Below are 26,253 nucleotides of genomic sequence, written 5' to 3'. Positions count from 1 at the left end.
TTTCCTGTTTTTTACTAGCCTGTGCAGTTTCTCAAGCTATCTGCGCTCAGTTCTCACGAAGAGCATTTTTAGTGGCACAGAACATGTCTGCAGAGCAAAATGAAGGCGTAATTGCAGCACAGGTAGGTGAAACCACACTAGAATGGATAGTCATAGCAGTGAGTGTGTGGAAGATGGGCTGGCAACCACCATGCACATATAGCTGGATGAGTATTTGGTGTGAACGGCAGAGAAGCATTTGCTTATGACAATAGTTATCGGTAAAAACACATGCTGGAGCTTCAAATAATGTTGAATGGTTTGGAAAAATCACTAGAAGAATAGATACTGAGAAGGATCTAGAGTCTTCTATCTAGAAGAACAGATAAAAGACAGTAAATGCAAATCAGGACTGTATTCTACACACAGGGATGTTCCTCCTGCTCCTGTATGTATCTGTCAAAGCAAATGTGCCTGTTGTTTTTCTTCCTGACTTGTAGACACCTGCTGTGGAGGTGGCACTCGACCCTGGCACTTCAGGATGACTGAATGCAGTTGTCTGGTCCGTTTCTCTGCTGAGTAAGTCAGTCAGTGTCAGGCAGCCAGGGTTCTCACTGCCACATTTCTTCATGCATAGTTGTGTGGGACTTGTTCATTTCGTTGAGCTTTATATTTTGGGTAGAAAGGGTGGAAAGAGAGGTTAACCTCTGCACTTCATAACTATATCTTTGGGCATATGAGTTTCAGAATGATACCTTATGGTTAATATGTTTAATCTTTTAGGTGTTTTACACCTTCTGTGATTTGTTACTTCGTTTTGAAGCAACATGCTTCAGTCTGAAAAGATGGAAAAGTCAAAGACACTGATGCTATCTGGTACCCATTGCACTGTGTGAGTAGTGGTTACACAAGCCATCATTTCCCATGGTATATTGTACCTTTACCCACCAAGTGGGGAGAAAAGCTGGAGAGGGTAAAAAGGTTATACACAGCAACTGAATTCTAATGATACATGTGAAGCCATTCTCCAGGACAAAATTGTTCAGTCCTCTCTGTGCTCAGTTTTCTACCAGAAGAGATTGTTGCCTGGAGAATAACTTCAGGAAAAACAGGAAATAATTCTGTATGGGGTTGTTTGGTTTGGTTCTGTTTGGTGGTTTGGTTTTTTGTGTGTGTGTGGTTGTTTTTTTTTTTGGGGGGGGGTGGTTTTCTTTTTTTACACTGATGTATTTCACAAATGTTCCTTCATTACTTACTTTCAGCTGGTGACAATTATTTTTTCTCTGAGTCCCAAGAGGTTTAAAGTAGGCCCTGAATTAAAAGTATGAGGAAATCACTACTGAGAAACTGGAGTTTCAAAGCTAATGTTTTTGCAAAGAAGAAAAAGAAACATGTGCACCCTTTGGCTGGTCTGTAACCACAGCATGGTCTTTTCAGCATTCCTTTCCCTGACGTGGAAAATATTTCCCAAAGTCCCATCCTGTTGTTTCTAGGAACTGTGTCAGACTGCATGCAACTTGTAAAACTAAGGCAGTAACTATAAAACTCTTCCATATTCTATTTTATCGAAAGTAAACAATCCCCAGGTGACACATCCTGAGTACACAGGAAAATGCAGTAAATTAAGGAGAGTTATGTTCCTTTTGTGGTGCGTGTGTGTCAGGGAAAAAAAAATATAAAGTCGCCAGCCTGTGGTGCTGCACAAGTCTCCCGGTATGAGCTGCTGCTGGGAGGGCAGGGCCAGCCCTGCGGGGGTCCTAGTTGAGCTTGAGGACCACCACTGCTGCCCTGTCTGTTAACTTGTGATGGGACATGGGCTGACCCATGGGATGACCGTGCTGCTGGTGTGACCACAACAGGAGCAGTGCTCCTGTGTAGTAGAAAAAGTACATCATGTTTAACTAAACTCCTCAAGTAGCTAAGATTAACAAATATCTGATTCATAGTTCAAGCAGAGCTGGTGATAAAGATGTTGATCTCAGTGTCTGAAGACCCACTGTTTTTAATGCTACTTTTTCTCCTGATCCAGACATCTTACATGTTTAAATATTTGTTCCTGATTAATGTTTCTCAGCTAAGTTGTTGGAGAATTCACCCACCCATGACCTTAGTTTAGGGAAAAAAAAAAAATAACAAAAAAAAACAACTCAGGGAAGATTTTAATCTTAAAATAAAGCTGTGAGTATGCACCTATTTATTTAACTTTTGGGGAAGGGATGCCTAGTTTTTGGCTGGGCCTAACTGTCCTAGCATAGGATGTTATTGGTGCACATTGGTAGGGTTAGCACTGTTACTGAAATGGTACATACACTGTGATTATGCAGGTGTTACCTTATTTGATAAGCAAATAATAATACTCTGAGAACTACCATACTGACCAAGACCAAATAAAAAATGTATGTGGGTGAGGAATCTGATAACAACTCAGTTCAGTCAGACTGTGACAACCAAGAGAGATCCCACTGCAGTGGAACCACCCCTTTTGCTAACAACGGGTTAAACTGATAAGGTTTCTTACTGCCACCTACTGTACAAACGTGTCAAGCCAGAGGGGAATAAAAATTCTGTCTCTTGGTTCTTAAATAAATGAAATTGCTTCTGAAAAGAGAGAGAGAAAGCAGAGCTTGATTTCTCTCTACATCTAACATTCCCTTTATTTGCCTTCTTTTCAAATGCAGAAAGAATTTGGTTTTTTTAAAAATCTTTCCTGTACTGAGGTAGAAACATCAGGTGGGATCAAGGGAATCATTATCCCTTTACTCTTTGTGTTTTCCATCATCAGTTTCTCCTATATCTATGTATACAAGCATAGATAATATTTCTAATTGCTGCTTTCCTATTTTTCTTCATTTTATTTAGCACAAATATAAATTGCAGTCCTTTTTGACAATTTTAGCTTTTGTCTGTTAATTATTTTCCATTAGATTCAACATTTGTAGATCCAGAAGTCTTTACAAAAGTTACAATCTTTAATTATTGGAATTATTCAGTTGGAATAATTGGAGGAACATTTCATTGTTCCACAATAAATCCAAACAAAGAAAACAAAGGAGTTTCCTTACAGTGCTACTTCCTAAATTTTTAAAAGACCCTTCCTACAAACTTAACCTGCAAGCTTCCATTTCAGTCTGTGGCAGTTATAAATGATATTTAATAGGATGAAAGAGCAGAGCGGGGCTCATGACTTCAGAACTGACCAGCCCTTTATCAGGGGAATACTAATAGATATCACCTGTTTCCTATCATTCAAACCTTAGATGTGGTTTGTTAAAAACATAACCCATCTTTTCAATGCCAATGGAAATGTTAAATTTAGGGGCATGTCACTGTAGAATTTCGCCACATTGGTGAGATAGAAAAGCAAATGAGATCATTGTAGCAAAAATACTGAGATCAAAGTCCAGACCTACAAGCAGGAGCCGCCATAATAACATCTGTTAAACATTGCTGAGACATCAGGATCCACAAAAGCACTTGCAGAAATGGAGGAGGACTGACAGATGTGATGAAGTTGTTTTCAAAATGCCTGTAGATTTATTTTTTTTAAAGAGTCATGTTTCAGGAAATACTGATGAAGCCTCACGATTTGCAAATACCTGGCATTCCCACATACTGCTGACCACCAGCAGCAGAATGAGTATATTACACCTTTTGATGCTGGGCTCCATCACTGCAGAACAGTGTAAAACTACTGCCCACCTTGTTGTTGTTCCCTAGCTCACACAGTAACAGTATTATGCAAAAGCCAGTGAATGCAGTAGCGTACAACTACAAGAGCAAGATGACTAGGAAGATACATAATCACTTTGTTTTAAGGTCCGGTGTTATTGAGCCTTTGTTGTTTGTCTCACTCAAAGGCTATAAAGCCTTAAAGGATTCTTGATGGTGACACTCTAAAGGTGGCCCACATTGAGGTGAGTGAGCACAGCCCTGCTTTGCTGAGAGACCCATTGTGTCGCGCCATTCTTTATCATCCGAATAAGGCGTATCTCTTCACACAGGCTTTTCAAATCTGGTAAGTACAACTTGGCAAGGAGGCAGAGCAGAGGAAAAGTCAGCTGGTTTAGTGCTAAACCATGTGGAGTTTTTCTACCATGCCAGAGGGGTCTCCAGATGGACTTTTCTGGCTGTGTTACATAAGGAAGATGGATTACAGCTGAAAGCCCGTGCCTATACTTCTAAGTGACTGATGGATGAGGATGGAAGAAAAACATGAGGGTTTTTTGTTAAATTTAGAATTGGATTAGCCTAATGCTTGCTGTCCTCATTTTCTCTTGCTATCAGTGGGAGTAGAAAATTCTCAAAACCTTATAAGCCTGATAACTCAAAGTTAACAAAACCAGCAGCTTAGAGGAAGATACAACAGATAATAGCAGGCCATGTTGTGCTCTTCATTAAGGCAATCGGAGAAAAATGGCAAGATCCATTTCTAGCTTAGGTCCATTCAAAAGTGTGATGCTAAAGGGTGTTCCTGCTGAGCAGGTTAATGTAAGAATGCAGAGAATCCTGATGCAAAATGCTTCCAGAGACAGCTTAACGCAGTGAAAATGAGTTACGAGAAAGTAAATACAGCATCTTGCACCAGTTGGGTATGAAGTTGTACTGTGATAAGCAACAGAGTTTTATTGAGAAAATACTAATGAGAAATAAATGCCTGCAGTGAAAAGTGTAGCATCTGGTCTGCGTTTGACTTCACGCATGAAAGCTATTTGGCCTGACTTCCTGCCAAATCCTGCAGTTCTTGAGATCGTCGGACATGAAGGAGATTGAACTCCCTAGGTAAGCATCTCAAAATTTTCTCCTAGCAGAGCATATGCGGAGTTCTAAAAGCACAGACTCCCCACTTTTGCTTACAAGTATGGCTCTTTTTTTTTTTCATTTTTTAAGCTGTCATATTCTCTGTCAACATCTATAACATTTATGGAGTCGCTATTATTAAAGGTTGTTAGCTGTTGTTCAAGAATCCTTCAACATGTATACATCGGGTTTTAAGTCATTGTCTAAATACCCCAGAAAATCTCCAAGAAAGAAATAGCAGACCCCTCCACAATCCATCAAACTGGACACTGTGGGCTTTCTGCACAAGGAGATTTCTGCATTGCTAAGTAATGATACATCCCGGTCAATCTATTTGTGATTTGCAGGGATTAAGGTCCTTAGTCCAGCCTAAGGCATTTGCTTGAGAGGACTGACTGAACAGTTAAAAAAAAGGCTACTAGGAACGTTTCTCAACTGTTTGGACACTATGCATTCTCCATAGTATGCCAAGGGCTCTGCTGCTTTTGGTATCGCCTCTAGAATTTTCTACTCATCTTGGACCATGGCATGCTTGGTTCATATAAACTAGTGCCTCCCTGTCCTCCCCTGTTGCACTTGGACTGTTAGACTAGGTAGTCTGAAATCCAAAAGAAGAGCAATAACAGTGCTAAAAAAAAAGACTGAAATGAACTGTTAATGAGGGCTTTTTTTAACCTTCTTTGGACCTAACATCATTGGCTCTAGCATCACTGCAATTAGAAATTTCACAGTAATGACATAGAGGAAGAGAATGACTGAATATCTTCATACTAATGAAGATATTTTGATGCTCCAGTTAGACATGTGGACTAACAATTCCGCTGACAGCATTGAGTGGCTCTGGATTTGCCTTTGCGTTAGGCACATACAGTGTCTTTAATTGTCACAAAAGGCTGATGGAAGGATCCCAAATCTGCAGGCTCATCCACTTGGCAAAGCTCACAAGAGTCCTGGTTATTGGATGTATCCTTGGATGGGACTTGGATCTAGGTGACATGCTGCCTACCTGCCAATCTGAATCTGCCGATGCACTGAAAATCCTTCTTTCCTTCTGCCGCCTTGAGTCATATTATCACTATTTGGTCACTCTTCAGTCTCTTTAGCTTGCTGCTCAGTCAACATTCAAATCATTAAAGACAGCTATTAAAAGTTTATTGGAAACCAAGTATGTGGAGGGTTTTGAGATCGTTTAAAGGCATCAGTTGGAGGGCATTGTCGTCTCTCTGTAGGCTCTGTCTAAGGAGAGCAACTACATGGAAAAATTATTTCTGTGAGCAAATGCTTGCTGGGCCATCGGCACTGCTCTAGGCTGTAGCTTGACTCTAAAACCAGCGTTGGAAAATTCAACGTTTGTAAGTAATTCCTCACTAATGTAGATGAAATACGCTCATCTTGCAGCTAAAAGGTTTTATCTTGGTGCTCGCCGCCTTGCCCTGCCTCGCTGCTGCCTGCCATCCATCCAGCCGCAGGCTTTTTTCATTCGACCCTGCGATCGTTTGCTGTGCAGCGCGGAGTTACGGGGCAGGGCGCGGGTGACGGCGCCGGCAGGCGGCTCGCCGGCGGGAGCCCCTGTCCCCCCGCGGTTAATCCGGTCTGCGGAAGGGCGGGCTGCGCTCTCCGCCTCGCCGCCGCTTCCCGAGGCCGGCGGGCCGGGAGCGTCCCTCAGGAGAGGCGCTGCGGGGCGCCGGGAAGCGCAGCCCGGCCTGCCAGGCCCTGCCGGGGCTCCGCTCGCCCCCAGCGGCTCCGGGGCCGCGCCTGCCGCCCCGGCCCCGGCGCCACCGGGCGCGGAGCCAAGCTGCGCCGTGAGACGAGCGGCTGCCCTCGCTCGATTGGCTCGGAGCTCGGCCGAGCGAGCGCTCGGGAGCGGCTGGAGCTGCCTGGCGGGCGCTCGGTGAGGTGGTGCCGAGGCGGCGCGGCGCGGCGCGGCGCAGCCATGTACGGCCTGGCGCGGGCCCTGCGGCGGGCGGCGGCCCCCGGGCGGCTCCCGGTGCCCCGGCGAGGCGGCGGCGGTGCCGGGGCGCGGCCCTGGGGCTGGGGGCTGGCTCTGGGGCTGGCGCTGGGGGTGAAGGTGCCGACGCCGGCGGGCTGCGAGGCTGACGGCGGGCAGGAGGCGGAGGCGAGTCCGCTGCCGCCCCCTCGGGGCTTCGGCGCGGCCATCGAGAGGAGCAGGGACCTGCTGCGGAGGATTAAGGTGCTGAGCGAGCGGGGCTGAAGGGGAGCCGGGGGGTCTCACCCCGTGTCTGGCGCTGTGGGAGCCGGCCCTCGCCTCCGTGAGGGGGGAGGTGGGCTCGTATCTCCTTCCCACGGACTTCGCGGTCGCTGCAAGAGATTTCGGCCAAGCGTTGTGTGGGGGGAGCGTTTTTTGGGCGCCGCGCTGTGAGGAGCCGCCCCGCGCCTGGAGGAGGAGGGCGAACGCCACCGAGCTCCGGGGCTCACCCCGAGCCGCCGGCCCTCCGGTGAGGAGCCGCTGCCGCCGCCCGCCCCGTCCTGCCCCGCCGCGGGCGCTCGGGGCCTCGGCCCGGCCCGCAGCTGCTGCGGGGCATCGCGGGGCTCCCGCTCAGCGATCGCAGGTGAATCGCTGAACGTCACGGCGCCGTCTCACGGAACGTCGTTATTTTTCTTGTGAATGTCGCGTCAGGGAAGGCGGTCGGTCCTTGGGAAGCTCAGGCCAGGCAGGGCTCGATGCGGGGAGCTGGTGGAAGTACGGTACAGGATGGAGCGTCTGGGAACACGGGAGGGCCTTAAAGGCGGTGGGAAGGAGAGAGGCGGGCGGGGGGGTGTTTAAAAAGCACGTTGTAGTTACTTTGAAAACCTGACTGAAGCTCCTTTGAAATTCTGCTTGCATCTCTTAAGATGATGCAGCTTGCGTGTTGCATGTTAACTCTGTAATGTTTTGTTTCTGGTCAGTTTTTCTTGCATGCCCCGATTGTTAATTTAATTATTAAATAAATTATTTTATTTAAATTATTATTATTATTGTTGTTAGGTATTAACTGTTGTTAACCCCGTTGCTGGATTAAAATGTCAGCTTTTCGAAAGCAGTTTATACCAGTTCAGCCCAACTAGTATTTAACAAAATTTCAACTGTAACGTGACACCAGTATGCAGGTGTATTTGTAGGATTGGTTTTGCTTTTTTAGGGTTTGGGAGCAGGTGTTTTTTAACTGCAAAGATCCTTCTTAATGTCTTCTGTCCATTTTTTTGACAGGATGAAGCAGGAATCCCAGGTATACTAGTTGGAGTCTCTGTAGATGGAAAGGAAGTCTGGTCAGAAGGTTAGTATATGGGAGTAGTAGTTGTGCGTGCTGTTGGGAAGCAATGAACGTTTTACAAACGAACAATTTGGACACACTGATCAGTCTGGGATTGCATCCACTTGATGTCCCGTCTCTGGACAGTGGCCAGAAACAGGCACCTAGGGAGTACGAAGTGATACTTTCCTTGGTAAACTTCAATAATTTCCAGGAATTGATAATTCATTAACTTCCTGAATGTGCTCGTATATCTCAACAGTTATGTTTAAGAACCTTTCTTTCATTAATTTGTCAGATCGGTCTTTGAATTTTCTTACACTCTAGGCATACAGCTGTACAGTGGTCTGGTAGAATTGTATATAGGAGGTAAAGAACTGTTCTCCCCACAGGAACTTACTTAATAGTCAAAGTAAGAATGGCTCACATTTGGTCATTTGTCTCCCATTTGTGGGCTGAGGTGTAGATTTTTACTGGGAAGGTACTGAGATTTAACAGGTGTCATCCTTCCAGAAATTGCAAGTGGTTTTTCTAGTTACACAGCTTAGTTTTAAATAGAGTCTGTTAGTACTGCTCATACCATGTAGGCATTTGATGTTTATTTAAAAAAACCACCAAACTGTGTGTCTTTTTTTCAGAAATATTTTCATAATGTGTTTTGGGTTTTTTGGACAACTTAAATGGTAGTAGTGAATGGCAACGTATTTCATTAATGTGTTATAGAATTTGAAAAAAAAAGTTTGTAAGTAAGATTGTTACTAACTTTTTTCTGATACTCTGTTGTTGCATTAACTCTTATATATGTATAAAGCCGATTATAGGTTTTCATTTCTTTTTCATCATGACAGAAGTGAGTTGGAGAGCCTCTGATACCTTTTGTAATGTGGCCTAATAAGAAAATTGTGCTAGAAACTTAATCACAAACTTTCTCAAATTGGATAGCTTTTTCTGGTCTCAAATTACCTAGCAATCAAAGCAGAAGTTTCTATAAGACTTCGGCAGAATCACTTCCTTGACATGCAGGAAAGTGCCTGAGGGAACTAGTGCCAGGGTTGTGGTTTATCACCAGGACTGCCAGATCCAGTAGCAAGACAACTACATGTGGGAGCATAAACCATGGCAGAGCTTTCTGTACCCTGCTGCATATGGATATAGAGAACAACATTGCCTTGAGTAAGGCAGCTGGGAGGTGGATAGCATTGCTCTAGCAGGCATCTGGCTCGTTTTGTTGTCCTCCTCCCTTCTTCATGGGGGGAAAAAATAGGAACAGGTGTAAGCTGCATGCATTCTGTGACCATGGTACTAAACCTGCTTTCTTGCTAAACTGATGGGAGTGATTTGAGATTTGGAAGATATTTTCACTGGCGGGTACAGCATCTGTGTTCACAAGCACCATGCAAGCACTTGAGTAGCAACTTTACATAAAAGAAAGGATCTTGGGCAACTGACATGTCATCTGTTTTGTTTCTTGTATTTTGGCAAGGTTTTTTTTTCTGAGTAGTTCATTCTCAGACTACAGTTTTATACAGACAGACATGCATTGCTTGCAGGCCTTGCTTGTACTGAAAACTGTAAATATGTCATTGCTGCATTTCATAGCTTTTTATGCTGCCACATCACTTGCACAGTTTCTTCAAACCAAGCTCAAACTGAAGACTAGTATGGGAGCTTGATAATGCTTTATTAATTCCAGTTCTTGCTACTAGACTCGTGGGTTGGTGACATAGGAAAACACTGGTATGGAGACTATTAAGCTGTCTTTAATTAAAAGTCATGCTGAGTGATATTGAAACGTAACTGTTTTGTGAAGCTTTACGGCTTAGGTAATTGCTGTGAGTTTGTGAGTGATTTCCTTTCTCAATTTCTGTATTGGTAAAATAAGACCCTTTACTGTTTCAGCCATTAATTCAGAACAATAAAATTTGTGACCATTGGTCAGTTGTTTTACAGTCTAGATTTTGGTCTCTTTAGTTTTTCTACATTGAATATTTGACCTCAGGAGCATAAATTTTGGCTTAATTTTCAAGCTCATTTATCATTAGGTTTGTTTTGTAGTCTTAATCAGTAACTTGGGATGCCATTGGCCATATAATGGGCTTTGATTAACTGTTCCTACTACATTAAAATGTTATTAACTTAACTGAAGCAGGAGCAGGGATAGTCCAATGCTTCATGTCCCAGTTTAGCTAGAGGAAAAACATTTTAAAGAGCCAGTAAATCTAGTTCATTGCAAATAATTAATTCAGCATGTCTCTATGCAAAATATTTACCACAGTGTTTTTATTTTCTTAAAGGTTTGGGTTATGCTGATGTAGAGAATCGTGTAGTATGTAAGCCAGAGACGATCATGCGAATTGCTAGTATTAGCAAGTGTCTTACAATGATGGCTGTTGCTAAACTGTGGGAAGAGGGGAAACTGGATTTAGATGCTCCAGTGCAGAAGTATGTCCCTGAATTTCCAGAAAAAGTCTACGAGGGTGAAAAGGTATGTAATGGTTTATTGGTAACACTTTTTTGGATTTTCATTCCTCTCATCGCACAGCCATATGTGTACAGGTCCCTGTATCTGGACCTATTCCTGTAAAACACCAAAAATCTTTTAGACAAATACTGATGTTTGCTGCTCGAAAAAGCAATGCTGGAAATTTGGATCTTCAGTTTTATATCAAGTGTGTAGTGTGCACATATGTATGTAAATATTTTAACTGGGTTTAATACATGATATTTAAAAGGTCTTATATCTTTGTCTCTTCCTCGTCATGTTGAATTTTACTTTTCTGGTGATTTAGTGTGTATCATATCTTTAATGAAGAGAGTTCACATTTAAATATTGTCCTTGCTACCTAGGTCGCTATTACTACAAGACTGTTAGTTTCACACTTGAGTGGGATTCGTCACTATGAAAAAGATATTACAAAAGTAAAGGAAGAAAAGGAAAAGGCAAACAGAGCAGTTAAACTGACGAAACCCTATCAGGATAAAGAACAAAAAGAAAAAGAAGGCAAAGGGATTGAAAAGAGTGATTCTGTCAAACCGAGGAAAGAACACGAAGGTGAGGTAAAAAGCCGAAATTCAAAACCTGGCAGGAGAGACAAGGAATTTGAGCAAGAAGAGTATTATTTGAAGGAAAAATTTGAAAGCGTGATTGAATCACTGAAGATATTTAAAAATGATCCTTTATTCTTTAAACCAGGTGAGTTTCTACTCGTTTAGACCAAAATGTGCTCCTCTGGTGAAATTTTTGTTTTGGATTGTTTTACATGCAGTGAGGATAGTAGAGTCCAGTAAAGAGTGTTTGTGTGTGTGGGCAGGGAGTGTTTTGTTCTGCTCCCTCCCCTTTTTTTTATTCTTGTGCCCCATTAAACGCTCAGCAGTGAAGTATTTGGGCTGTTCTGCACAAACCATCTGGTCATGTACTTGTCTTAAAACTGATGTAACTTTTGAAGACTGAACTGATCAGGATTTTATCAGTTGAATTTTAGATAACAGTCTTGTATAGATACCTTTACCGATCTACTGACTAAAAGAATTATGCTTATATAGGTACCTTCTAATGGTGTATCTGCACCGTAATCTAGGAAGTTCAAAATGTGATGTAGCCAAGACTTAAAAGGTAATACAGAGAGTCCCAGATAATGCAGGGGAGAAGAGAAAGTGGGACCTTAGGTAGAAATAAGACTTTTCTCCCAGGAGCTCTTAAGTAATGCAGTGAGTGCTATGAAATGTACCAGTTACTGAGTTTATAAATGCTAAAGCAGATTATAGTTTTGGTAACAAATTTGTACCTACAAAGTATTTTGTAAGTGGATACCAACTTGCTGTATTCATCCTCTGGGCCTTCTAGATATGAACCAAAAGCAAAAAGTTTTAGTGAGGCACTAAACCAGAGCTAAAAAATTCTACAGAAAGACCAGAGAATCACAGAATTGTTGAGGTGATTTATTGTTGGAATTATTTAAGTTAATTCTAGAGAAGACTTTGAGGAACTTCAGGTGTAAGTTCTAAATGAGTTAGGTTAACAGGCAAATGATACGCATTGCTGATAAAGAGTAAATAAGGTGCATTTAAGGGGAGAGGGGTAGGAAGGGGGAGAAGTTAACCACTTACTATCTTGGAGAGTTCTAGGAACCATTTCAAGCAAGAGATCTGTCTTGACAGTAGGCAGTTTGGCAGTTGCTTGATATGTAGATGTTTCATAAAAGGCATAATCAGTGCAAGAATGAGATTTAAAAAGATGAAATGTTTTGTAAATAAATTATATTGTCTTAAATAATATGCATGTTAGTGTTTGTATAATCTTTCAGGATATTCTAGAACTAGAAAACTAGAACTAGAAACACCATGATAAAAGTGATCGAGTCCTTTGAAAACCTTGAGCAATATCCTGATTTTGGCTGGGATAGAGTTAGTTTTCTTTCTAGTAGCTGGTTATAGTGCTGTGTTTTGGATTTAGTGTGAGAATAGTGTTGATGATATGCTGGTATTTTAGTTGTTGCTAAGTAGTGCTTACACGAGTCAAGGACTTCTTAGCTTCCCATGCTCTGCCAGGTGCACAAGAAGCTGGGAGGGGGCACAGCCAGGACAGCTGACCCAGACTGGCCAAAGGGCTATTCCATAGCGTATGACGTCATGCTCAGTATATAAAACCGGGGGACTTGGCACGGGCGGCAATTGCTGCCTGGGGATGGGCTGGGCATCGGTCAGCGGGTGGTGAGCAATTGCATTGTGCATCACTTGTTTTGTATATTAATAATAATAATAATAATATCTTCCTCTGCTGTCCCGTTAAACTGTCTTTATCTCAACTCACGGATTTTACTCCACCCCACCCCCTGATTCTGTCTCCCATCTTGCTGCTGGGGGTCGGGGTGAGTGAGCGGCTGTGTGGTGCTTAGTTGCTGACCGGGGTTAAACCACAGCAAGCGAGTACTACCCTTGTTTTTCCATCTCTAGGATATAGACACACAAGTCACAGTAGGTGAGCCTCTCTTAAGAAGTAAGTTTATGGTTTGCTTCAGCTTTCCAAATCCAGGCATCCTTTTTAGAACTAGTATGGAGAATCTTGTGGAAAGTATGTTAAATGTCAGTCTTCACATCTTGGCATGAAACCTGGCTGTATGTGCAAATCCTTGAAATTTTTTTAGCACTGCTCTCAGAGCTACCTGCGCTTAGCAAGCATCTGTGTCTGCTGCTGTACAGAAATTCCTAGGGTCCAGTAGCATAAGCTCGTGATTCACATCATATTAAAATGGAGGTGGGTGGGTGGGTCTTCTAATTGATTATTTGTTGCTATATATAGTTTCATTTGCATATGTGATTACTTAAATTTTATCCTTTTGATTCCATTTAAGCATCATGCGGCTAACTTCTTTTTTTCCCTTTCTCATTGTGTTTCTTCAAGGTAGTCAGTTCTTGTATTCAACATATGGCTTTACTCTCTTAAGCGCTGTTGTGGAGAGAGTTTCAGGACAAAAATTTACAGATTATATGCTAAAAATGTTTCATGATTTGGATATGCTATCAACAGTACTAGATGACAATGAAGCAATGATATATAACAGAGCAAGGTAAACTTCCACACACCCCCAATTGTTGCTCTTTCTACCTTTATTAAGCCAACTTAATTAAGAATGTGTGCATTTCCTGCCCCCCCCGCTTTTAAATGAAATGGCTTATGTTATATAAAAGTTAGTTGTGTAACTGACTTTATGTCAACGTTATGGTATTGGTTCTGTAATTAGCATTTAAAATTACAGAATAGGAAATAATTATTTCCTGTTATAAGAGTATATATGGGAGGGAGTGGCAGGGGTGAATTTGTAGTTTGCATTTATTTTGGGTACAAATAAGCAGTGTAAATAGAGTAAAATAAAGGAGTAACTAGGAGATTATGTTAGAATATATAGTTACGTTGGTTTGCTTAATATACTGACTTTTTAAGAGTTCTGTGGAATTGTAATAGTCTCACAATAGCACAAGGTTGTAACAAATTAAATTGTAGCATGAATTTTAACCAGAATTAAAATTCTGTTTAACACAGAACATGCTTTACCAATTGATTTATTTTTATTAACTTAAAAAAAACCCCCACAAAACAAACAAAAAAAAACCCAACAGAGAAATTTATGGATATTCCATTCCAATACAGTGGATAAGTTAATTCTTGTCTTTCTCTTCAGTCTTTATTTTATTGACCTACCTGTCTGGGCTCTGAAATTGATTCATTGACTCACCTGTTAAATTTTGGTCCAAGAGAAGAATTCTAACTGAATCACAAAGGCAGGTTATGGGAAAAGTCTCATGAAAATGAGACTCAAACTTCTTAAAAGTTTGGCTTCTAAAATGCTCTCAAAAAATGAAAATGGTGATGAACACGTTGAATCCAAGGTTTATAGTACTTACATATAAGTGTATATTTAAAGTGCCTGCATGTGTGTGTGTTTGCGTGTGTGTACGTACACGCACACACAAAGCAGTTTGTAATGTTTTAGGGATAGCTTTACTGCTGTATTCCAAGATGCTTTGTGCTGGTATTTATTTTGCTTCCAAATTTTCAGAGGCTCTTCTGCCTGTAGATCTGGATGCTAGTGATGTTCTTATAAATTATCAACTTGTACAGTCAAGTTCTTGTCAATATGTATCTGTATATTAAACCTTTTATAAACTGAAATATGGTAGGGATGAAGGAACTGGGACAGACAATGTTTTGGAGTTTTTTTTATGGGCTACTTGTTATTAAGCAAAACTGAGATGCTAATGTGATGGTTTTGCTTCCACAAATAGCTAGCTTGGTGCCTCAAACTACAACATATCGACGTGTTGTGATTTGTTTAACAGTTTGGTTATACTATATTTCACTGACATTAAAATGTTTAAAAATTCACATTCTGCGTCTTTTAGCGGTGTAAGTCAAGCATTTCAGCATCTTTGTAATAGGTTTTGTTGTGATCAAAAAGCTGACTATAGGGACACTGAGATAATCAAGTCACTGGCAGAGTTAATGGTAGTCTTGGACCATTCGTCTCTCTTCCTTTGCTTCACCTTCTGATTTTCAGTATTATGGCTTTCAGAAGTTCCCTGAATGTTTTCCAATTTAAGTGCAGACTAGATAGGGAGTGTATCTGTACTGTTTAATAGTGGACTTGCCCTGCCCACCCACCTTTTTTTTTTTTTTTTTTTTTTTTGTGTGGTTCCTTTTCACAGCTCTCCACATGGACCTCTTGTGGTCTAAAGGTCAAAGGCTGAAACTCATCAGATTATATAGTTATTCAACATTCCTTTTCATATGTTGTATGAAATGAATCCAGTCATGATTGGACTGTTTCTTTCAAAAGCATAATTCAGTCTGCACTCCTGTTGTGTTGTTCCTGATAGTTTGTTCTGCAATTCTGGTTGGTAGTTTCTAATTTGTACTTTAATGACAGGTTTTGCAAGACTCTTTCATGCTTCTCACTTGTCTTAGTAGTTACAGAATATTCAGTTGTCGTAGTATATGGCAACTGTAATGGGGTGGTGGTGGGAAATAAATCATAAATGGAAACTACTGTCTCAGAGCAGTCACCTAAGACTTCAGTGAAATTTCAGCTCAGTGTCTGATAATCGTGGGGTAGTTTTAGGATTCCGCTTTCTTAAACACTTTAAATCTAGTGCAGAGATTTAAGAAAAATCCTGTGCTGGCTGATCTATAGATTTCTGTCACATCTCTTATTTGTATATTGCCTTTACTCTTTCTATATACCAAGAGTAAGTAGAAGGATTAGTACTTTTATTGATACTAAGCTTCTAACCTAAGAAGTCACCTTAATTTTTGTTTTCCTGTCAGAATTTCCTGTTTATTTTTCTGCAAGAAATATATTTTAGAAAAAAAAAATTTTTTAAAATTCTAACATTTTGGTGAGAACAAGTTAATACATGTTCAGTTTACTCTTTTAAGGTAGGGCGGCTTAAAATAGTTGTGCATAATATCTGAGAATGACAAGTTGAATTTTCTTGAATTCTAGGTGTTATGTTTACAACAAAAAGGGACGGCTGGTAAATGCACCGTATGTGGACAACTCTTACAAGTGGGCTGGTGGTGGCTTTCTGTCGTCAGTAGGTGACCTTCTGAAATTTGGAAATGCCTTGTTATACAGTTATCAAGCCGGACAATTTAAAAACACTAATGGCAAACTTCTTCCTGGGTACCTCAAACCAGACACAGTTGCAATGATGTGGACCCCAGTGGCAAAAACTGAAGTATCGTGGGACAGGGATGGTAAATACGCAATGGCTTGGGCTGTAGTAGAGAAAAAACAACAATATGGCTGTTGCAGACAGCAGAGACATTATGCATCTCATACTGGTGGTGCAGTGGGGGCAAGCAGTGTCCTCCTAATTCTACCTGAAGAGCTGGACTCTGAAGCTATAGATACTGGGCTAGTGGCACCACCTAGAGGAGTAATTGTTAGTATTATCTGTAATATGCAATCAGTTTCGCTCAACAGCACCGCCTTAAAGATTGCAAGGGAATTTGATAAAGAAAAATGGGCACAATATATAGATTAAAAAAAGAGATACGTGTAACTGAATTCACTGTACTGAAACATGAAAAACAAACGGAGAAGGTTGTAATTGGACTTTGAGATCACTAAGAATATGTGAAGAGAAAGCATCAAAAATCACTTAATTCTGCTAGTGGTGCTAAACTTACGTGTAACTGGAATTCATCTCTCAGGGAAGTTCCTAACTTACAGAAAAGGGGAATGTAACAGTCAAATTTGACTTCCTGTAGTACATGTGTAAATTATCATTATATTAGCAGGTTTTTTTTCTCATCCAGTCAAGCACTTGTCCAATACTAAAAAAACTAGCATTGGTTTCTTGCACTGAGAAATACAACAACAAATTATCTATCTTAAATGTTAAAATTTTGGAAAATTTCACATCTTGATTTGAGCACACAAAGATGTAATTCATTATTCTCACGGTTCCAGTCTGCCAAAACTGTTCAGTATTACTTTTTTAAAGAAAAATGGTTTTACTGATGATTTTTTATATTTTCACATAGTGCTTTTCTTATTTGCTTAAAAAGCAAAAAACCCCAGCAAAACCCAAATCTTGAAGCTACCTCCAGAATGCAGATTTATACCAGAAGTATGCTTTTGTCAGAGCTGTGGGTTGTTAAGAATTAGAAAAGAATGAAGCTAGAGTAATGTAAGTAAAAGTCTTTTTGTTATTTAGATGTCCTCTCTTCCATTTTTATTGGACACAGAGAATGTGTGAAACTCGTTTACTGTGAAATAAGGGTATTATTTCCACAGTCAAATATGCCTGAAGAGCACAACGTGGTGAGCTGTCAAACTGCCTCGTTGTTTTTGAATGCTAACTTTGGTAGCCAGAAATGGCACTGATTTCTGTACTGTAGGTATTCCTTTAAATATAGGAATTAGGAACTGAAATAACTCAATAAAATTTAAAACCCATTCTTGAAGCTGGTAGTAGAAGTCTCAGAGACTTTAAGAGTTTTTTTTTATTTAAAAACCATCCTTTTTTCCATTTGGAGACCTGCCTCAAGGAGCTACTTTTGCACAAGGTTGAGCAAGACATTGTGATAGAGTTCCACAAAAGCATTTTCTAATCTTCCATTTTACTGTAGAAATACAATAACATCTGAATATGTTAATTTTATATATTCCATAATGACATGGAAGATCTCCGTGATCTCCAAGATTTACCCCCATGCCACTTCCCCTGCAGTTACATCAGACAGTATTTCCAGGGTAAGACAAAACAAAATATCCTTCAGGAAAGGTTTGAATACTTATGTCCCTGCACTGTTTAGCAGCTCTGCTTCTCTGAATTTAAGGAGCAAGATGTCTTGGATAACAACAGCTAGCGAAAGATACTTTTACCTGTCTCTTTCCCGAGATAGTGCTTTTAGTATTAACATCATAGTTGTTACCTGCCCTGTGATGAAACAACATGCTGTCATGTCTGTTCCCAGAAAGCCTATGATAATGCTTATTACTTAAGACTGACAAACCAGGAAATATAATACTTTGAGGTGTGTTTTACCTACATTTTTAATTGAAGCTAGTAGGACTGATTTAGTACTCTTCATAATTATAATCATTCTTGTGCCTTAAAAACAGTAAAAGCTTACACCTAAACTATTTGCTTGGATTTTCTGTCTCACTCACCAAAACTTCACTTTTTTATTCAGTAATAATGGGTTGTCTTTATCTCAAGAATATCAAATCAGTCGAGACAAGAGAGAGAACCTTTCTGAACAAACTTTCATTTGGTCAGGCAATAAATTATTTACTCTTCCACTGAAGTCTCTGATATTGTTTGACAGTTCCAATAAATACAGAAGTACTGGAGATGAGCGTTGTCTACAATAGCAACTTTTTTTTTTTTTTCAGTCTTGAGCACCTGCTAGGTGGGTAAACATGCAGGAGCAGAGGTCATTGCCTGTTTTACATAGGGAACAAGAGTAAGTAGTTCCGAGTTGTTTTCATGTTGAAGAATACATGAATAGAAATAGACCAAATACAATGTTTTAAATACAGAAAATCTGAAAAGTAACACTTATGTTAGGATTTATAACATACTTTTCTTGTATGATGCATCTGTTTTGCAAATGGTATTTATTGTCCTTGAAAACCATTTTGCATACTTGAGAGAAAACAAGTTTCACTCACTGACCATTGTGCTTGGGTTTAGACAAAGACTCAGAATGTAGAAGGCGTAGGTTTACCATTATGCTTGTCTGCATATGACTATAATACACTATAGTGTACTAACACTATACATGTCAATAGTTGAAGTATGTATGAAATTGAATAATGGTAAGAAGTGTCTAAGGCATTTCTAACACCAAGATATTAATGACAGTGTCTCACTCCCCTCATAGAATATGTTTAGCCACCAAGTTTTTGTATGCATACCATGTTCTTTATACTGTATCTCCTATAACTTAAGGCTTTTAAAAAAAACCCTCTGTTGTCACATGTACAGTATTGGAGATGCTATGTCTAAATTTCATTTTCCAGTACTGAAACAAGGTGGGTCACTGACTTTCTCTGATTTGGTATTTATTTAATCATGAGTTCTTAGCTTTTGGGTGGAGGAAGAGAAGGCAGAGATATGGGAGACTAGTAATCAGTCTGGCCTCAGCACATGTATTCAGGTCACAAGTGAATTAATATTGCTACTTTGATTTTTGTTCTGAAACCAGTTATTTGATGGACTGGCATTAAGTGTGGGGAAACTGGTCAATTAAGAGCAGCTTTCATGATAAACTTGCTCTTAAATTAACCTTTATTGCTAAAACACAGTATGGCACTGACATAAAACTGTACTTTTCTTAAAAGGCATGTATACTAAATTGGTGCACCTATTTCTGTATCAGACACCTACTTTTTGTATCTGGTAATTATAAGTGTTCACTGTTTGAATTAACTGAAATAAAACTTAGCTTGCAAATGCAATGAATTGTCATATCAGGTTTGTTTTTTCTGTTGTTTTTTTTTTTTTTTTTTTTAAATTGACTAGAAACATACAAGTTTTAAGTCATAAAAAGAATACAGGTTAAATAGAAATTCCCAACAATAATTAGCTCACCAAGACACCCGATAGTTTGAAAGAGATGTTGATACGTAACTTGAGATATTATTTAGTAAAATAAGATGTGTGTAAGACTTTGAATGTTTTCTCCTGGTTTAAAAAAAAATCCACTTTCAACAGCCATTTAGAAAGGGATGGCTTTTAAAAACTAACTAAAACTTGTTTCCTCATTGCAAAAAGGTAATTATTTAATGTCAGTATTTAATACTGAAAATATGCATGGTTTTGCTCTACTAGTTTTTTTTAATGACTGGATACCATTCACAGCTGTTAGTGTAGTTTGCTGACTTGGGGTTGCTTATATACCGTATGCCTTCTCTATACTGAATGCTTTCAGTGTTTTGCAAAAGGCTCCTTTCCTTTTTTTTTTTTTTTTTTTTTATAGAAATCTCAGTATAGAATACCAAATGCAGTTTCGAGACCAGATTAGAGGGAGGGAAAAACCATGCATTCCAGAAAAACACCTGAACATAAGTGAGTAACTTTACATTTTTATTTATCGCCGCATTACTCAACACGGTAAAGGGACTTAAAGCAATGTTGAAAGCAGGGACTTAAAGCAATGTTAAAAGCAAATGAGCCATTTAAAATCTATCTAGCCTTTGCAGCCCTTGCAGTTAGGGTAGCTGCAGTAATAAAGCATACAAAATGCATTCTTACAGCAATTTCTGTCACCATATGCATTACACTGAAGTAGTTGATGATTAATGAGAGGAAGGATGCAGCGAGGGAAAGGATGCAGCAAGTCCAAGGTTTTTATGTTAAGTGACACTACCGAATTAACAATACACTGTTTAAAAGCAAAATTATAAAAATACAGCTCAGTTGTCTGCAAACTTGCAGGAAAAACTTGTACTTCATTTATTGAAAAAGAGATTCCAGCTCATTAGTCAGCAGTAGCATGTAATTTTTACAAAATCAACTGTAATTACATTGTTGTATTAACAGGCATTTTTAAACTGGTAAGGCTTTCAGGAACACAAATCCAAAACGACATGCTGAAGTGTTCAGTGTTGCTTTCTTCTAAATGAACAGCCTGTAAAGAAATCACATGAGAATAGAGATGAATAGTCCTTAAATTGTTAGACTGCCTTGGAAAATTGCCCACCCAACCTAAGTAGGAAAACTGATGCAATAAATTTAAACTTCATGTACCACAAGACATGAAGATTTAGGACTTTGAGTCTTCTCTAACTCAACCAGAACAACCTGGCTGTTGTATAACTCAAAATAAGGCTAAGGTGTACTATTTCTTTTCTTCCAGATGCCTTTTAAAATTTCAGTCTACTGTTCTATCCCTTAGTGATACAAACCCCAAACTGAAACAGCTGCAAGGAGTGTTGATACCTTTTCAACTGCTCAACAGCCTTACTTTAGGTATTCTGTCCTCATATAAACTACATCTGTATAGTAGCACATGGTATAAGCATTACTATATGTAATTTGCATATATATTTACCTTTTGCCCTTTAAACAAAACATGAATAAAACCTGGATTTGTTCTTTAATTTTTTTCAAACCCTCAAGTGGTTCCAGTGTTTTTCATATACCCCAGCCATTGGGTTGCATTTCAAAATAGTGGTGCTATACCAGTTTTCTCTATATAATTATCAGTGGTTATTTGTTCCCTTATAATTTATACAAAACAAATTTTGATTAAGTAACATGAGCCAGGGAACTGCCTTACAGTACTACTGTTTAAAAACAAACAGGCAAGCCACCACCAACTAGCAGTGGCACAGAATTGCTCTAGCCTGGCAAAAGTACCCTGCCCCTTCAATGGTGCTTTTTAATAGTCTAAACTTGGCTCAGAACTAAATAGGCAGTATTTATTACAGGTAGGATAAAGGAAAGGGCAAGTCAAAGCACCTAAAGTCAAGTGTGTTTGATCACAATGTAGCTGCTTAGCTGCCTGGCATATCTGTATAGCCATTTAAAAACAAGAATCTGAAGAAAAAAATGGCAATTCAGGGCCCATTAACAATGTTTTTACTAGCCAACTCTAAGCAATTTGCAAAATAAGTGTTTCAGTATCAGTTCCAAAATCAAAGCTAAAATATTTGCAGGCTATAAATACATAAATGCATTTATGTAAGTAGAATGTTTAGGCTGCTAAACGTTGCCCCTTACCTTCTGTGAGCCTGGCTTTCCCCCCAGTAGGCTGACACAGGACAGTTGAGCATCCTACACACAGAACTACTGTCTGGGCATGGCTGAATACAGTGGTGATCTTGTAGCATCCTAGAAAACGGCAGTATTAAACTTTCCGTTGAGTACTTCTAGCATGATTTTTTTTTTTATTGTATGTGTAATCGAATCAGATACAGATCCATTTTTGGACCAGTGTGTTTAGAGTATTTCATTACACAGCATACCAAGTAAAACAAAGCAAAACATTGTTATTGTGGTCTGAAGTACTTGCTTTTGCTAACATGCATGTGAAAGCAAGTTAGTTAACTGAAACTGTTATGACTCCCCATATGAAAATCAACACAGCCTGATGGCTGACAAGCCCTGTAGCATGTCTCCTGCAAAAAAGTCAAGGAGTTCTGAACTAGCATTCTCTGCTGAACAGAAGAACCCATCTAGCTAGAGAAATATTTAACTTGTAATAGTAGAACATTGCTGTTGACGAAGTCTGGCAGCTGTGAATGTAAACACTACTGTTCAAATCTGTGTTTGCTTTCTGTTTAATAATTAGTACACATAAGGCACGTGCTTGGTTGCATTCTACAAAGCTAGCATCGTATTTAAATGAGAAGACTTGCACAGAATAACTTCACTAATTCCAGATCCAAGAAGAGGCATCAGCAACACTTTGTCTACAACTTCTAAATTCTATGACTTAAGAAAGAATGAAATCACTCTCGTACATGAGCCCTTAGACAAAGGGCTTCTCACTGCTTTCATTCTTTTTCTTGAAAAGTATTTTTAATTAGCCAAGAGGAATTTTTGGAGAGAGAAAAGTTGTAAAGCATTTAATCTAGCTGTGGATATAGAAAATAAGACAAATAGATAAAGGTGAGCATAGATTCCGTTTTCAGCATGTGTGGACCAGAAAGATAAGATAGAATATATGTTGTGAGGAAGGTCCTCAGAAAGCTCTCTGACAAGAGAACTGGTTGGTAGAGAGAACTCCTGTTAGACAGAATAAGATTCCTGCTTTGTTTAAATCACAAATAGTAACTGCATAAATCTTTGTTTGCAAAAAACTGCTAGCAGCTAAAATTTAACCATAGCAAATGTTGTTTTCCCACCATGAATGTGAACTTCCACGCTGGTGAGTTTTTAACTATGTGGATTTTGCAGGGAAAGGAGCCCAATCCATTTCAGTAACCAGGTGGCAACTTCCAACAACACTGAATGATGCATAAGGCCGTCTGATATTTTCAGTGCCTCGTGCTTAGGAGTCTCTCATGATTGAAACTCTCCTAGTTTGCTCTGTATATCCCTCAAACTCAGTAACAAATTAATCCAACAATAATGAAGATAACCAATGACCTGTGGGCCTGTGTTGACTTTAACTGTATCTTAGTATATGCATGCAGGTACACTGGTTTGAAGAAAGTTAAAAACAAACAAACAAAATCAGTGGCTTAGCCTTCAACCATGTATTTTTTAAAAGTAACCGCACTTTACTTTCAAACAGTTTTAATAAATTTACCTCACTTATAGATGGAAAACAATGTCTTAGAGCTTCTTAGAAATCTAAGCTACTAAGAAATAATACGATAATAAGAAAATCTGAATACAGCAACAATTCCCTGCTTCTAGTCAGGATGATCGCTATTGTAAGTAAGTCTCTGCATTTTCTTACTGCTATAATCTTCTTGTACTACAGTAGTTTCTAGGAGATAAGTTACCACACTTGACAATTTCTGTGCCTCGATATGGACGTAGCTGTGCTGATCAAAGCAGCTGTTCGCTGGTAGAGCATATTCCTGTAATTGTGTTAGAAAATCCCATCATTTAGTTTATAAGAGAGAAATTGGTTATACAGATGTTCCTGAGCCAAAGTAATGAAAATCTGTGAAAAGTGGACATGGGCAACCTTAAATATAACCCCTGTATGTGTGATCTAGATGTCAGCTTACGTATTAATAGCAACATGCAAAAAAGTCAGCTGTATGTGTTTTACTTTCTATGTAAAGTCCCAGTATGTATGCGCATATCCCTGTGAAAGTTTTTCTGGTTGCTTTTCCAGAATCAACCAAGTTACTTAAAAAGAGAGGAAACCAATGTTGTCTTCTGTTTGAAACTTGTGCCACGAATGCTTTAAAGCATCCATTTTATCCCACTTCTTATACATGCAAATCTGGGGGTTTGTTTTTTTCCCTACTTGCCAGGATTTCATAAAGGAAAAACAACAACAAAAAAATTTCATGCCAGACCTCCAGAAAAGAAAATAGAAAGCTGATTGTTTAAATTAACTTTTGAAAAAAGGTTGAACACACTTTTATTGTTAAAAAAACCCAAAGCAATATACAGACTTTTTTCTCTAGAGAGCAGATAAACCACATTTAGATTAAAAAAAAAAAAAATCAGACCTCTTATAAAGATGAACTGCATACAAAATTAGTTTTATTACTTCTGTAAGAGATAAACATTTTAAATATTTACCTGGACATTTTACATCCATAAAGTAGGAGTTTGGGCTCTGCACAAGCCGTTTCTTTTTGTGCTTTCTCTTCTCGTCCTCTAAGGAGGGATGCACTAGGTCTTTAGCCAGCTGGGTAGGACAAGAGGAAAGAGGCACCGCACGTTAAACGGCGCTCGGGCTCCTTGGACAGACTGGGTGCCGCGAAGCCGCCTTCAGTCTGTTCCCGAGCACGGCCGCAGCGCTGAGCCACCCTCCCCGGCGGGGCTGAGGGTGACGGGAACAGCGAGACCCCTCTCGGGCCTTCGCAGCCGCCCGCGGGGAACCGGCGCGGTACCGGCGTTCCCCAGCGAGGCGGGAGCGGCGGGAAGACCGAGCGACGGCAGCCGCTCCCCGCTCTGCCGGCGCTGGCCCGCCCGTCCCCGCCGGGCACAGGGCGCGGCGCCGCCCGGTCCCTCGGGGGGCGGCGGCCGGAGACGGGCGCGTCCGCTCCGTCCCGCCCCGAAGGCCGCGGAGCGCGGTACCGGGGTGGCTCCCGTCCCGAGGAGGCCCGAGGGCAGGCGTCAGCCGGGAGCGACCCCCCGGGGACGGACCCTCGGCCGCCGGCCCGGTCTCCGCCCCGCGGAACGGCCCGGCCGGCGCTGGTAAACAACTCACAGGCATGTCTGCCGCGGAGCCGCCCCGCGCCGCCGCCGCCGGCCCGCCCCTTCCCCGCGCGCTTCCGGCGGGCGCGAGGGCAGCGCCGCGCTGGCGGCGCGGAGCTCGAGCTGCTCTAGGCGCCCGGCAGACTCGGGTCTATGGTGGGTTCCGGCGGGGCGGGGCGGGGGCTGACGGGGCCCCGCCTTCGGGCGGGCTTCCAGAAAGCGGGCAGCGGCCCGTCCGCAGGGGGAGCTGGTTGCTGTCGCGGCCCTAACGGCGTCCTGTCCGTTCCCTGCACGCAGCCTGAGCTGTTTACCGTTAATCGACGAGGAAGTCCGTGCCGAGGGCACGTGCGCGTTCAGTTAACTCCTGTAGAGGGTTTTTTGTACGAGGTGGCGGTACGGCGCCGCTGCTTTCTCGCGGGCAAAACGGCACGCGCAGGGAAAAGCGGCCTGCGACCTTCTGTGAGGGCCGTTACGGCGCTGACGCCGCCGCCATGCGCCCTCTCCTGGCCCTTCGGAACCGATCAAGCACAGAGAAAGACGGGAGTCTCAGTGTGACTGCAGTTCTCTCTTCCAAAAATCTGCTCGTCTTCCCCTCCCAACAGATTAATACATGACACGGGCATTTTCAGGTAATAAATGGCATCTAGAAGGCCCCTCTGCTTTTATATTAGATGCTGACTAAATCGTCGCTTCTGTGTGGTTTCATACCGAATGACACGTGGCGTGAAGTTGTACCTACGTGCATACTCCTTTGCGGTTTCCTACCCTGGTCAAAAAGAAAAATGCAGAAGAATTTCTGTTATCACTTATGTGTTTAAACCGATTTAGAGAACCTATGAGAAACAAAAATATTGCAGATAGTGGGAATGAAAAAAACATTTTTCATTGATTTTTTTTTTTTTTAGTAAGAGTGTTTTTTTTCCATAAGTCAATAAAAATAATCACAAATATAATCTGTAAAGACTGTTGGAGTTAATTGAATCAAGCCCGGCACAAGTGTAATTCACTAGAAGTCCAGTAAGTGGCACAAAGAGACCTTAGGAAAATGGCTTCGTATGAAAAGTTCCAAAATGTACGGTGGGCAGCGTGCTGAGCCACATCCTTTTTGAAGCGAGAACTGATGCATTTAGCAAAAATTATTTTTAAAGTTTGCCCTGAACACAAGTGAAGATGTAAGTTTTATAGAGGCATATCTTTCCGACAACAATATTCTCAAAGCTGGGATGGCCTCTCCAGTGCTGACGCTGTACACAACTTTCAAAATACTTTCTTCCCACCCCAAAACCCTGCCTTATTCTGCAAGAACAGACCCATGTGTTGTAGTGCTCCAAGCCATTATACTGGTTTTCCTCTTCTCACCATCGCAACTATTGTCTTG

At 40.8% G+C, this 26,253-nt stretch overlaps 2 protein-coding genes and 1 long non-coding RNA gene across 9 annotated transcripts; 2 read left to right on the top strand and 1 right to left on the bottom strand.

Moving 5' to 3' along the window:
• The first annotated feature begins 16 nt into the window (after positions 1-16).
• LOC148050251 (uncharacterized) lies at positions 17-6,288 on the top strand. The gene is made up of 3 exons (XR_015701367.1): positions 17-122; positions 480-558; positions 4,640-6,288. It is a non-coding gene; the product is annotated as an uncharacterized LOC148050251 (long non-coding RNA).
• Positions 6,289-6,659: 371 nt separating this feature from the next.
• On the top strand, positions 6,660-23,442 carry LACTB (lactamase beta). Of its 5 annotated transcripts, none has more exons than XR_015701633.1 (9): positions 6,660-6,967; positions 7,985-8,051; positions 10,322-10,512; positions 10,875-11,220; positions 13,429-13,594; positions 16,028-16,281; positions 18,431-18,501; positions 20,020-20,108; positions 22,944-23,442. XR_015701633.1 is itself a non-coding variant. In XM_087745221.1 (7 exons), the coding sequence occupies exons 1-7, from the start codon at positions 6,710-6,712 to the stop codon at positions 18,445-18,447; spliced, it is 1,299 nt and encodes a 432-aa protein (XP_087601347.1). In that variant the 5' UTR covers positions 6,660-6,709; the 3' UTR covers positions 18,448-19,498. The 5 variants fall into 5 exon arrangements, 3 of the variants coding, with proteins under 3 accessions (XP_087601347.1, XP_087601344.1, XP_087601345.1); XR_015701632.1 differs by lacking the exon at positions 22,944-23,442 and adding an exon at positions 20,899-21,758; XM_087745221.1 differs by lacking the exons at positions 20,020-20,108; positions 22,944-23,442 and having other exon boundaries at positions 18,431-19,498.
• On the bottom strand, positions 20,114-25,623 carry RPS27L (ribosomal protein S27 like). 3 transcript variants are annotated; one of them, XM_087745224.1, is made up of 4 exons: positions 25,187-25,623; positions 24,255-24,363; positions 21,765-21,875; positions 20,114-20,670 (listed from the first exon to the last, which is right to left on the bottom strand). In XM_087745224.1, exons 2-4 carry the CDS (start codon positions 24,271-24,273, stop codon positions 20,642-20,644), a joined length of 159 nt encoding a protein of 52 aa, XP_087601350.1. In that variant the 5' UTR covers positions 24,274-24,363; positions 25,187-25,623; the 3' UTR covers positions 20,114-20,641. The 3 variants fall into 3 exon arrangements, with proteins under 3 accessions (XP_087601350.1, XP_087601349.1, XP_087601351.1); XM_087745223.1 differs by lacking the exon at positions 25,187-25,623 and adding an exon at positions 24,889-25,136; XM_087745225.1 differs by lacking the exon at positions 25,187-25,623 and adding an exon at positions 24,756-24,774.
• Between the last annotated feature and the right edge of the window lie 630 nt (positions 25,624-26,253).

This window comes from Nipponia nippon, unplaced genomic scaffold, assembly GCF_047370975.1.
Source record: "Nipponia nippon isolate SJK-2023a ecotype South Korea unplaced genomic scaffold, ASM4737097v1 scaffold_9, whole genome shotgun sequence".
Classification (NCBI taxonomy): domain Eukaryota; kingdom Metazoa; phylum Chordata; class Aves; order Pelecaniformes; family Threskiornithidae; genus Nipponia; species Nipponia nippon.
The sequence above is the reverse complement of the archived record's forward strand: the minus strand, read 5'-3'. Positions and strand labels throughout refer to the sequence as shown.